At 35.1% G+C, this 12,265-nt stretch overlaps 1 protein-coding gene across 1 annotated transcript; it reads right to left on the bottom strand.

The window, feature by feature from the left end:
* Positions 1–142: 142 nt before the first annotated feature.
* Positions 143–7,272, bottom strand: LOC142625977 (metal transporter Nramp7.2-like). The gene is made up of 12 exons (XM_075799735.1): positions 7,135–7,272; positions 6,618–6,658; positions 6,440–6,518; positions 6,029–6,133; positions 4,503–4,612; positions 4,221–4,402; positions 2,046–2,115; positions 1,788–1,961; positions 1,300–1,404; positions 1,080–1,211; positions 886–981; positions 143–565 (listed from the first exon to the last, which is right to left on the bottom strand). The coding sequence occupies exons 1-12, from the start codon at positions 7,235–7,237 to the stop codon at positions 317–319; spliced, it is 1,446 nt and encodes a 481-aa protein (XP_075655850.1). The 5' UTR covers positions 7,238–7,272; the 3' UTR covers positions 143–316.
* Between the last annotated feature and the right edge of the window lie 4,993 nt (positions 7,273–12,265).

Genomic DNA, 12,265 nt, shown 5'->3' with positions numbered 1-12,265 from the left:
AAATAATTTTTAAATGTGTGAATAGTACTGTGAAAGCTAGTTTTAAAGTTGTTTTTGTTGAAAAACGTAGTTTGCGGGTCTCGTAAACAATGCACGGGACCCACTGTTTTTAAACGCAGACACAGACGTGCACCGAATAATCTGTAGCTAAACTCACGCTTTAAGAGAACAAATTATTTACAATAAACTTTAGAGAACAAATTATACATTATACCACAGTCATAAAATAATTATTTATTCATACGCATCATGACGGTATGCGACTAGTAGCAAGCTATCTCCCTTATTCTGCTCTCCAAGTTGCCAACCGTTTGTCTCAGCTTATTGTTTCAATAGCACTCATCATCAAATTAGGGGAGCTCTCAGTAGATTTCTCTCTTTTCAATGTCAAGTATGTCAATAATGAGGCGTAAAGCATCATTGCTGGAAAAGCTAGTACACCTGTGAGGATTGATCCGGCTTTTGAGGTCTGCTTACTTGTTATCCTTCCTATGGTAGTCGTACTTAAGAAGTATAAGTTGATCCCAATTGAGCAACACCCCAAAAGCCATGAAACAAGACTTACCTACGGCGGAAGTACCAAAAGAAATTGTCAAGCACCATATAATTGTTAATGCATGCCCTTATTTTGGCATATTCTGGTATGAAGAGAAATCAATTTTATCATTGTAAGTCAGACCTTGGTGTAATAGAAAACGCCTTTTACCAAAAGTAATAGGTGATAGGTAGCAAGTTTGAATTCTAAAATCAATCTCTCCAAAAAATTGGAGGATAAAAAATTGGCTACTAAAAATTGGAAGTTTTGTGCACTAGGTTCAACATTTTAAGTGTTGAACTTATATTACTAAATGATACAAAAGTACCTTAAAATGTTAGAAATCTTACCGTTGTTGAGTTCTTATGGGGACCCATCTTTGCTTCGCTGCTGGTGAACTTTAGGAGAGGAACCAATGCAAATGGTAGTTCAAATGATAAGACCATCTGCAAATAAAAATGACAATAGAAATCAAAATTTTGGACTAATTTATGGATTAGAAAGAGTAGAAGTTAACTAAGAGTTCTGTTTAGTTTGAAATTACAGAAGCAATAATGATAAGGCTTGCAGCTCCCCGAGATCCACCGATAATGCATACTACCAAACTTGGAGTAATTGCTATGCACCTCGTTATTAAGTTTCTCAACCAGGGCTCCATCTTCAAATCTAAGAAACCCTGCAAACAACGCAACTAAAAGCTGCAGAAATCTTTCCTAATTAAGCTTATCTCTCTGAGGGAAAAGGATTCACCGATTGATGAGCACCTGCATAATGTACTGGCCAGCGTAGGTTCCGGTGACAGTTGAACTCTGACCAGAAGCAAGCAAGGATATGGCATAAAGTTTCGAACTCCAATTTCCAAGGGCATTCTATCATAATACCATATAGCAAGTCAGGAAAAAAAAAAAATCAGGAAAACAAACTAATAATTTTGTTACCTAATTCTCTTTGGTTGCTGAAATTCCTGTCAAACATAATATATATATTAAACTTGCATGGTTTTGTAAAATTCAGTTTTAAAGTTCTAAGTTACCATTTTCTCTATATGCCTCGCCCCATGTGAATTTTCCTCCTTACAACAAGTGGGGTTGGTACTTGGTACCTCCTTACAGCAATACCACTGAACTACAAGTCTTTTAGCTGTCTATGATTTTGTTGAGAACCAACAAACAGTGTGTTGGTCATTATAACATTAATGTTTTTTTTTAATAAGTAATTAGCATAAGGAAGAAGGCATATATATATGTAAGACCTTAAGCAAGGAAGCTGCAGACTCCAGAGTGATATTCTTGCATTGAGCTTTGGTTTCTGGAGAGATATTTGGATTGGAACACACGCTACCACTAACAGATACGATTGCCACATTGATGAGGAACGCTAGGAACAATGCTAACCCGCTTTCTATCAAAAAGCACTTGCTTGCACTCTAGAGAGAGAGAGAGAGAGGTGGTTAGTTTAATCAAACTTTGTCTTTCCTGGAAGGAAATAATTGAAGGTTTTAGTTACTTACCTTGATGCCATCTAAGGTGTGAGGGATTTGTCTCGATATAACCAATGCTGAGTGGAGAAAAAGATTGTGTCTGCAGTTTGATAATATGAGAATAGTGGCAGAGTCAAATGTTTTCGATGACTTTACCACAACATATTCTGTACAAAGAGCCTATAAAATATGGGAAAACAAATGAAATTACTAGAGTGGATTTGGTGATAAATTATCTGGTGGTGAATTTGGTCCAAATCTATCAGGATTCAGGTTTTCCTATTATGGACTGTGTTTGACTAGGGAAGTTAGGCCACGTGGGCCTAAGGTTGGGGCAGTAAAAAAAATTTTCTTCAAAGCTCAGACTTCTGTAAAGTCTGAGAGAGGTGGTCCAACCGACAACTGATTTTCCAGGTTCTGAAGGTGCTTTCAAGCTCATACCTGATCAGTTCTAACCAATTAGGGAAACAGTGTACAACTCCAATCCATTGGGGGTCACCTCAGTATTAAAGGTTAGCCACATTTATGGATGTGATACAAGAAGCTTGAACGGTGCCTTTCATTTCAAGGGCTTCAGAAACTTAGTCTCTCTCTTTTTTTTTTTTGGGGGGGGGGGGGGGGTTATTATTAAATACTTTTTTTTTTTTTTGGGGGTTTCCCATAGTATATCCTCAAGACTTTCAATCAGAAATTAATCACTGTTCGCGCCGGGTGGGTCCACGAAGGGGTAAAGCGCTGGCTCAGAAAATTCTTTTCAAAGTGCAGGTAGCATGACTTGAACTGGGGAGCACACCTAATTGAGCTTAGTACAAGCACCTTGAGACCGAGAGTCCAACCAACTCGGCCAACCCCCTGAGTTCATTATTAAATACTCTCAAAGCACTCTCAAAGCACATGATATGGTCTCACATTCATGGTGAATCACATCAAGAATCTCATCATAAATGCATTTAATAATGTTCTCTTAAAAAAATTGGATTTTCTAATCAAGCATACAATATGGGGTAGAGGGAGTATATGGTAAAAGTTGAATTCTATAACTTGTGATTGTGCCAAGTGGTTATCTTTTTTATCCACCAAGTAGCTACACTCGTCTTACACTAAGTGGCTGCCTTTTATTAAAAACTTGGGCAATTAACTCATTCATGTATAATTTTGGGTAGTTTCAAATTAAACCTAAATTTTAAAAAGTTATTAAACCAGGAAAAGCTTAAAATGTTTTCAATTCATGCACTTAATGACACTTGATGAGTAACTATTAATTTTAATTTTAATTTTTTTTTTGAGATGGAGTAACTATTAACTTTTTTTTATTTTTTATATAAAATTTCTATTCTAGCCTAATCTAAGTGTATATGTGTGTGAAATTCTCTCTTGGAGACTTAAACTCCGACCTTTGCCCCCCACATCCTACAAGCATTTATACTTGTGGAGTGACCACCACACCAAGGATGTGCGATGGTAAGTGACTATTAACTTAAAGTAATAAAAATCTATATAGTTGTGATTAAAACCTACCTAATCATAAAAAAATATTCCATGTAAAATTATAAACTTTTTAGTAAACTATGTAAGTGACTATTAACTTAAAGTAATAAAAATCTATATAGTTGTGATTAAAACCTACCTAATCATAAAAAAATATTCCATGTAAAATTATAAACTTTTTAGTAAACTATGTGAGAGTTGTAAAAGTAAATGATAACAATTGATTTAATTGTCATTACCAAAACATTGATTAATAAAATTACATATAAGCTAATGTCGGAATCTTACCATATTATATACTATATAATTAAAATTGTGTCTTACATGATATGATTATGCCAAATACTTTTCACTAAATAAATTGAAATAAATTAATTTTATTTTCATTATATATTTTATTATTCATTTTCAATTATATAATGTATAATTTTTTATCTATGTATGCCCCTAATACTAATTAATTTTTAAAACTTATGTAATAAAATTTGTAATATCCCACCCCACCGTACTCATTAATCTCACATACACCAAAAAAAAGAGTCTGGTTCAAAGGAGTTCAGGCAAGTGTGACATACATACATACTAGCATTTTGTAGAGGATATATGGTCCATAGCTAAATCCACATTAAATACATGTACTTATGTATGCTTAATTTGCTCCCCTAAACTATTTAAAGTTAGAAAAGAAGCAATATATATAGTAGTTTGTGAAATTACGGCATGATGAGAGCTCCTAAAAGAGCAATGGCATCACTGGTGGCCCGTGGCCCATTCAATTTGGGAACAAACATTCCAGTCAAGATGTCCTCTGCACTGGGTTTAGCGTGTACCATCACGGTGAAGAAGCAACAGCCTAGTACTATCACTAGCAAGCCAATTGCACCCTCCAGCTTCCTTATCTACATCCAAAAATATACCCACTATAGAACTGTAAAATAACAAGAAAGATAGTTAGATAGAACTAGCTTGGAGCAATAATAGTCACTGCTAGCTACTTACACCATATCGTTGCAGTCCAAGGAGTAGAAGAGTATTCAATCCAGCTAGTAGGACCCCAATCCATATGGGTACTTTGAAGAGTATGTGGAGAGCAAATGCTGTTCCTACGACTGTAAAAATCATAAGTCAGTGACACATCTATGTATGAATTTTCCTCTACTTTTAAGGATGGTATCTTATGTATTGGTAACATACAATATCTCTCTCACATCATGTGAGTCCCATACGGGGACGGAACCAAGATTTGAACCTGGGGGGTCAAAGCTTAAAACAATTTTTTTTTTTTTATGAAAATAAAAACTAATATCTATTTCATATTCAACAAAATACTACGTATAAAATAAGTGTTTCTTAAACATTTGATATTATAAAAATGTCAACAAAGTATAACATATAAAATAAGTGTTTCTTAAACATTTCAACACAATTATCAAAATGAAACTCAACGCTATTTCAGAGGAGATCAAAAAATATATATATTTAAAGGCAAATCTTAATTTTTCAAATTAAATATGTATACCAGTTTTTATTTATTTATTGGGGGGCTATTAAGACCAAAATTTAAAATTTCAACACACACACACACACATATATATATCCTAGTTTTTTTTTTTGGGTGGGGGGTGGGAATGCCCCCCCCCCCCTGCCCCACTGTAGGTCCGTCATTGGTCCCATAGGTTGTATTTTATGTGGCATGAATTGCAACATATCAGCAGGGGCAGCTTGATGCGTTCGAGGGCATAAGACGAACATTAATTATCTTGTTTCATATGCAAAATTACTACTAATTTACATGTGCCACCTAAAATTTTTTTAGAAAGTTTATAAACGCAAAAAAATTGACAAAACTTTTTACATTTGTTGATGTGTCAGATTGATAGTAGTAAGTTAACGAGTGAGATTAGTGGTGAACTTAGATGAAAAATAGAAAAAAAGTTTGCTAACTGACTATAGTGAAAAATGTTGTGAATTTTTTTGTTTATTGCTTTTTTTTTTAAGAGCTACATTTACAATATTTTTCATAACAAATTTTAAGTGTTAAGTTGCTTCTTGTTTTTTATTTCAACCTACTACTACTAAAATTATTTTTTTGCTATCAATAACAACCTGTAACAACCTGCTATTTAGAATTTGTTGTAAAAGTATTGTAAAAAATATTGTGAACATAACATTTCTTTCTCTTTTTTGTTTATTTTTCATTTGATAAAAAATATTATTTTATTTATTAGTTAATATTTCAGCTTAATATATATTATTGATTAAAATTTAGAGACTTTTTTTCTACTTAGACGGTCAATGGCTTATATTATTGAGCCGCGCTGCATATCATGTCTTTTTTACACGTCACATCTCTCTCTCTCTCTCTCTCACATAAAGTAAACGCATGATGGAGTAAAAAATGGAATCTCTCGTAAAGTTATCAAAGTCTAAAATAGAAAAAAATATGGAGCGTAAAATGGAATGTTAAAAGTGAGACACAGGATTTCGATTTTATTTTAACATGTTTCACTTAAAATTGTCTATACCTTCTGGGATATCTGCAGCTATCACAGCAACCTCCGCAAGTATCCACAGGCAGTAATTCAACGAAGTTGGGTACTCTGCCTTGCAGTGCTCAGCAAGATGTTTTCCTGTAATTAAGCGATATTAAGCAGTAACTTTAATAAAGATTGAAATCGAATGACAAAGCATAAGAGTAATCATGGGTTTATTTTGGATCAATGGACAATGATCATCCAGTATGTGGCTGACGATATGTTTTGCTGCAAATTGGATTCTTCTATTTTTTCATCTCGAAGACTGAATTTGGTCTCGAAAATGGAAGATTCGAACTAGTAACCTCTGCCATCTAAAACTTAATTAATTTTGAAATATTGCATGGAATAGTTTGAAATAAAAACGCTCGTGCATGTCTGAGCACAGCATAGAGGGAGAACCTGTAGCCACTCCTAGATTTGCCGAACGAGACTGGATTGTTAAAGCAAAGCTCAGCCCAACAAGCACGATCCATAGCAACTGCTTATACAAAATAGATTGCATTCATATGAGACAAAGAATCCATCCTAATATAATAATAATAATGACCCCAAAAAGAAATGAAGAATAAGGAAATACCTCGAATTTGTAGTCTGCACCAGCTTGTAGATCTGTTTCCACTAGTGCATTTACGTAGCAGACAAAGCAATAACTTAGAGCATAACAAAATGTTTTCTTTTCGCTTCACGAGAATGATTATTTTAACATTTTATTAATCCAATATTTTTAGTATATTTTGTGACATTTCGGCTAACAAAATCATGCATGATTTTTTTTTTTTTGATAAGAAAATCATGCATGATTTTGGTCGAGATATATACTTTTTAAAAACTAAATATTTTCCAGATTTGTCATATATATAATCTCTATAATCACTTTTATAGTTTTATTAGGGTGGTATTTTTGAAAATTCCAATATATTTCACCAATAAATATCGTTTTTAGTTTTTAAACTAAGACCCCTCACAAAATCACCTACAATATATTTCACCAATAAATATCGTTTTTAGTTTTTAAACTAAGACCCCTCACAAAATCACCTACATTTATATTTAGAACCACAAGCTAGGGGTGAGAGAGAGAAAGTTTTGCTTACAGTTTCCGGGATCAAGATAGGCGACAGAAACGAGAAAACCAGGTCCGACATAACCCAAGAGTTTCTTCCATCTAGGGGTTCCATGTATCTGAACTAGAGCCATGTTTTATGCTTGCTGTCTTGTACTGATCTCATTGTTATAAGTTCTCAACCCCATTTATAAAGGCGATTGTTAAGGGAGAGTACATAATATATAGTACGTGTGTTACAATAATTCAGCCCCTACAAGACAAATATCATGGGCAATTATAGAGAGTACTATAAATAAATAAATTGTTTCTCAAATAATAATAATAATTGTTGGGTTAAAACGAATTGACCCTTTATAAATTAATTAATTATTCAAGTTAGTTAATTAGATCAAATTACATGCAATAGCGTGGTAGCACAAACAAATTACTAATTATACTAAATGCACCATAAAATAAAATTGACAAAGGTGATTTTTTTACAAATGGGGAAAACCACCGAGGCAAAACCCCACCTGATGATTTTAAGGTCACCACTCCCAAGAATCCACTATTATTAATCACAAGCAGTTACAAGTATAAGCAATCTTACCAAATTAACCCTTTGACCTATCCCGAAATATCAACCTACAGTTGAACCTTTGTCCTAATACCCAATTGAACTTGTATTGTAGCGGCAATCTTTCCGTTCAATGCACAAATTCCAGTACGTGACTAACTAATGATGCACGAATCCTAATACATGACTAACTCCACCAATTTGAAGAGGTTGCTAGTTGCAAAGTTCTTTACTTCATTAACAATGAAGATCACAAAATTCTTGGCGTAAAGACGCAGTAGCTTCTTTAGAGAGAATAATGAACTAGGGCACTATCTACATGCGTGACGGCCTTCAAAATAAGCCTTATATATGTTTAGGGTTGTGAGAAAAGAAACCTTATTCCAATATTTTAACATGGGCCGAAATTAGATCTGGAAATTCTGATTTCTTAAGTCTCGACAGAAACAGTTTGTGTCGAGCTTCAATAATAAATCTTAATAAAAGTCTTTCTGTCGAGATTGTTGTCGAGATTTAATGAACAGTTCTTCTTCACTTGTTTCTTGGTCAGATCTTCAGGGTTTTAACACTTGACTTGTACAACATGTTTCTTGAAGTCTTAAACCCATCCTAGATCTACCCAATTACAAGTAAAGTGCATTTTGTCAAAGGATTAGCCAATTACATAAAATATGTCCCTAACAATTTCCCCCTTTGGCAATCCGTGACAAAACCACAACAAAACAAATAATCATAAGAGAATTCTTAAATCACTAAACTCATAACCACTTGTTGTATTACAAATTAAATCTAACCTTAACATAAACTCTTGAAAAACTTTGCAAGAAGAGAGTTCATGGCAAGATAGACTTTCACAACCTGTCTTTCTGAAACACTTAAACAAAACTCATCAAGGCATCATGTGTGAAACAGAAATAAAGATTGCGTACATAAAGAAACATGTGTATAAAGAGAGAAAAGAAACAACACATGTAAAAATAAGTGAAGAAAATGAACATACATCATCATCATATATAAGAAAATAAAGTAAAATGTATGTCATAATAATAATGGTTGCAAGATCGGTGTACAAGAGGCTAATGTAACTAAAAAGAAAGAAAGATACATATAAACCTCATTACATCCCTCAGACCTATACACACTCCCCCTAACAAAGAAAATCCTATGCTAACTCTCCCTCTAAGTACAAGATTACTCTAAAAAACCAAAACTACTCCCTTTTTGTCACGAATGACAAATGGCAAGTCATTGAAATGTCGTCATCTCGTCATCACCGGAAGAGCCAGCATCATCCTCATCATCTACAAAAGTAGAGGCTGCGAGACACTCTGGAGAGGGTAAAGGAGCAAAGCCAGCCATGCAAGTCTATCTGCGGGCAATGCAACCGACTCGGGTATTCATTTGACACATCTCATCTGTGAGATAGTCAAGACGACCATCAAAGTCAGCCTACATCCACTGAAGCTGCGCCATGATGGCCTCAAGGGTCACACCAACAACTACGGAGGTAGAAGGAGCCGAGGAAGAGGGTCGAACAGTAGAAGTTGTAGGATTGGCCATCTCCACTAGTGGCCGCTTCGGTCGAAGTTGGGCTTCACTCCGCCAGATAGAACCAGCACTGATGGCACCCATGATGGTGAAAAGAGGAGAGAGAGGAATGGGAATGTGAAAATGTGTGAGGATACGCATGATAGACTAAGGGAAGATGAGCTTATCACGTGTAGTAGTGTCCTGATACACATCTAGAATAGATGTGATGAAGTGAGAGGGAAAGTCTATAGAAAGACCCTTCATAAGAGACAAAAGAAATCGAGCACGAGACTTGGTGAGGGAGTTATAGTGTGACAGAGGAGTAAGATCAAAAGTCATCACCATGTTAAGAAAGCGAAGGCCTTTAGCAAAGCTCGAGCAAGGGGTGTTTAGAGCACCACCCAAAGAGAGGGCTTCTCACAAAAGTGAGAAAGAAGGTCGTCTCTAGACACGGTCCGGAGGTGCTCATAGTTAGGGTAGTCAAGATATGCTACCCTAGGGACACATAGTACATCGGATATAAGATCCAGAGTAATTACGATATGTGTACCTCAGAATGTGGTAACAAATTGAGGCACAGAGGTATCGATGCCATGTATGTTGGAGTAAAACTCCTGTGTAAACACGACGGGACAACTTGAGGGTTTCTTAAGTAGAAAAGCCTAATCCCGAGTCCAAATGACTTCAAGGAGAGGAATGTCGGCAAAATACAACAGAATAACCTGGTGTTCCAAATGAACACCGCATTTCTGGAAATTCTCAAAGAAGTCTGTCTGGGCCTTTTCATCATGGAACCAAATGTGAAAGGGTACGAGAGGATCAGAAGAAGAAGATGACCTAGAACCTTGACGAGGAATCTGAGCCGGAGTAGATTTGCGCTGTTTGGGTGCCATGACACAGTCTATCCGAGAGAGAGAGAGAATGAAAGAATAGAAACACAACACAAGTTTTGAAAAGAAAGAAGAAAAATAACGTATGTATGAAAAATGCATGAACATGTGACATGAGAATTTAAGAGCATCATGGGGGTCACCCAATCCAAACCTAACGGCATTCAACAACAATAACCAATCACACACATATTTAAATATGCATGAAACATTGTTATAATGTAATGAGGATGCAAGCATGAGCATATAACAACAAAACAACACAATCCAACCCAAAATTTTCACAAAAATCTCAAAAACCCCAAAAATTTTCAAAAACCCAAAACCTAGGTCTAAAAAAGCATGAATGCATGAAAAAAAGGTGATTGAGAACACTTACCAAGAGATTAAGGCTTAAACAAGGCTGAATCTTGAGTGGGAAGAGTGATTTGAGTGAGAAGAGATTGATTGGGTCAAGAGAGAAAGATTTCTATCGAGAGAAAAGGAGAGAAGTGAAAACTGAATCGCGCCTCAGCTATATATAGAAAGCACATCTCGATGGATTGAGGATCTATTGGGAATCTGTTGAGCTCTACATCTCTACATAAGCGAATTTGTTGAGGTGCTGTTGAGGATATGTTGACGGAAAAAACCACCTGGATGGATCAAGAATCTATCGAGAATCAATCGAGCAGACAAAATGCACAGAAATTTGGCTCGATGGATCAAAGAAGTTGTCGAGCAAGAAACCCAGAAATCTCGATGGATCGAGAAGCTGTCGAGGATCTGTCGAGAAGCTGTCGAGCTTGAAGAAAAGGAGTTTTTCAAGGGAGGATAAACACATAAAGATGAATGCAACAAGCAAGCTACTCAACCAAAAATCCAAGCAACATATTAGGCTCTCAAAACTCATCTTAAACAAGATGCAAAGCATAAAGATCCACACACACACACACACACTAAACAAGTTTAACCAATTTTATATTTGAAAAACAAGTTAAGACAGTTTAGTGAGCATATATTAACACATGTATCTCTTGTGATGGCCAAATTACATTGTACCTACACATTTACCAAAAGTAGCAAAGAGTTTGCGTGTTGTGTGTGAAAACATAACAAGTGTGCACGAGTTTCTCATATTATGACGATTTGAGATATGTGAAAATCTAATATACTCAGACATAATCATAACTGTTTGATGGATACTATCACCTTCAAGGTACATCATATAACTCTCACATCTCCTAAAAACACGCTTACAATCATTTTAAAAGTATTTTGATTCTTTTTGCTTTTATATTCTTTGAATTTTTTTTTTGAACATATCATGCATAGGCATATAAGAGAGAAAAGAAATACCCAATTATGTAAGCCAAAAGATCACAATTTTGCTATGTCAAAGCACACAGATGTTATACATGATTGGCGGGTTTTAGTGGTAAGATGGTTATTTATGTCTTTCTCTTAAATTTTCTAGTCCTTCTCGTCAAAAATAGTGATATGAGTATGAGATATAAAAGACAATCTTAATCGTACTCATCACAAACACGAGCCACAAAACTCACTTGCTTAGTTATCCATTGAGATGCTCATCTAAACTACAAGAAATACAAAATTTAGAAAACTTTGTTTCAATGGCCATCCAGGGTACACAAGTACCAATATACATAAACACACTGATTTTGTATTTTTATGATTTGTCAATTTTTTTTAATTTTTATGAAAAAAAAAATGAAAAAAAAAAACAGAAACATGTAAACATACAAAGCATAAAACTAGACTGACTCAAAAACAAGAAAGCAAAAAAAAAACAAGTAATGCAAGTACAAAAAAAAAGTAACTTAATCACTTGAAGCCTTTTTCCTTCCATGCTTTGGAATTAGAGGAAGATCATTTCCTAGAGTTGAACCTTTGTTTCTGAGGTGAGGGGGAATAATTGAAACCGTTCAAGTTCAAAAGGAACATGAGGGCCTTGAGAAGGTCTACAAAAGGACCCAAAGATGGTGGAATTTGACCTTGACCACCAGATGATAACACACTATTGCTCTGTTGAGTGGCTAACCACTTATAGTAATTTGGACAAGTGTGTCCTGAAGCTTCACAATGATGACAAAAATGCGGCTTCTTTGGTTGAGACTTCTTGTTTTTAGCCTTATTGCTCTTAGGGTTTCTAGTCTCTTTCTTCTCTATCTTAGGGGGTGCTC

Source organism: Castanea sativa, chromosome 2, assembly GCF_040712315.1.
Source record: "Castanea sativa cultivar Marrone di Chiusa Pesio chromosome 2, ASM4071231v1".
Taxonomy (NCBI): Eukaryota; Viridiplantae; Streptophyta; class Magnoliopsida; order Fagales; family Fagaceae; genus Castanea; species Castanea sativa.
Note: the sequence above shows the minus strand (reverse complement) of the source record. Positions and strands in the feature narration are given on the sequence as shown.

Excerpts from the sequence above, each read along its gene's own strand:
- LOC142625977 (XM_075799735.1), bottom strand. The coding sequence starts at position 7,237 with ATGGCTCTAGTTCAGATACATGGAACCCCTAGATGGAAGAAACTCTTG. Across the intron at positions 6,519-6,617 it reads GTGCAGACTACAAATTCGAG|TTGCTATGGATCGTGCTTGT; the intron begins GTATTTCCTTAT and ends TTGTATAAGCAG. Across the intron at positions 4,613-6,028 it reads AGCTGCAGATATCCCAGAAG|TCGTAGGAACAGCATTTGCT; the intron begins GTATAGACAATT and ends TGATTTTTACAG.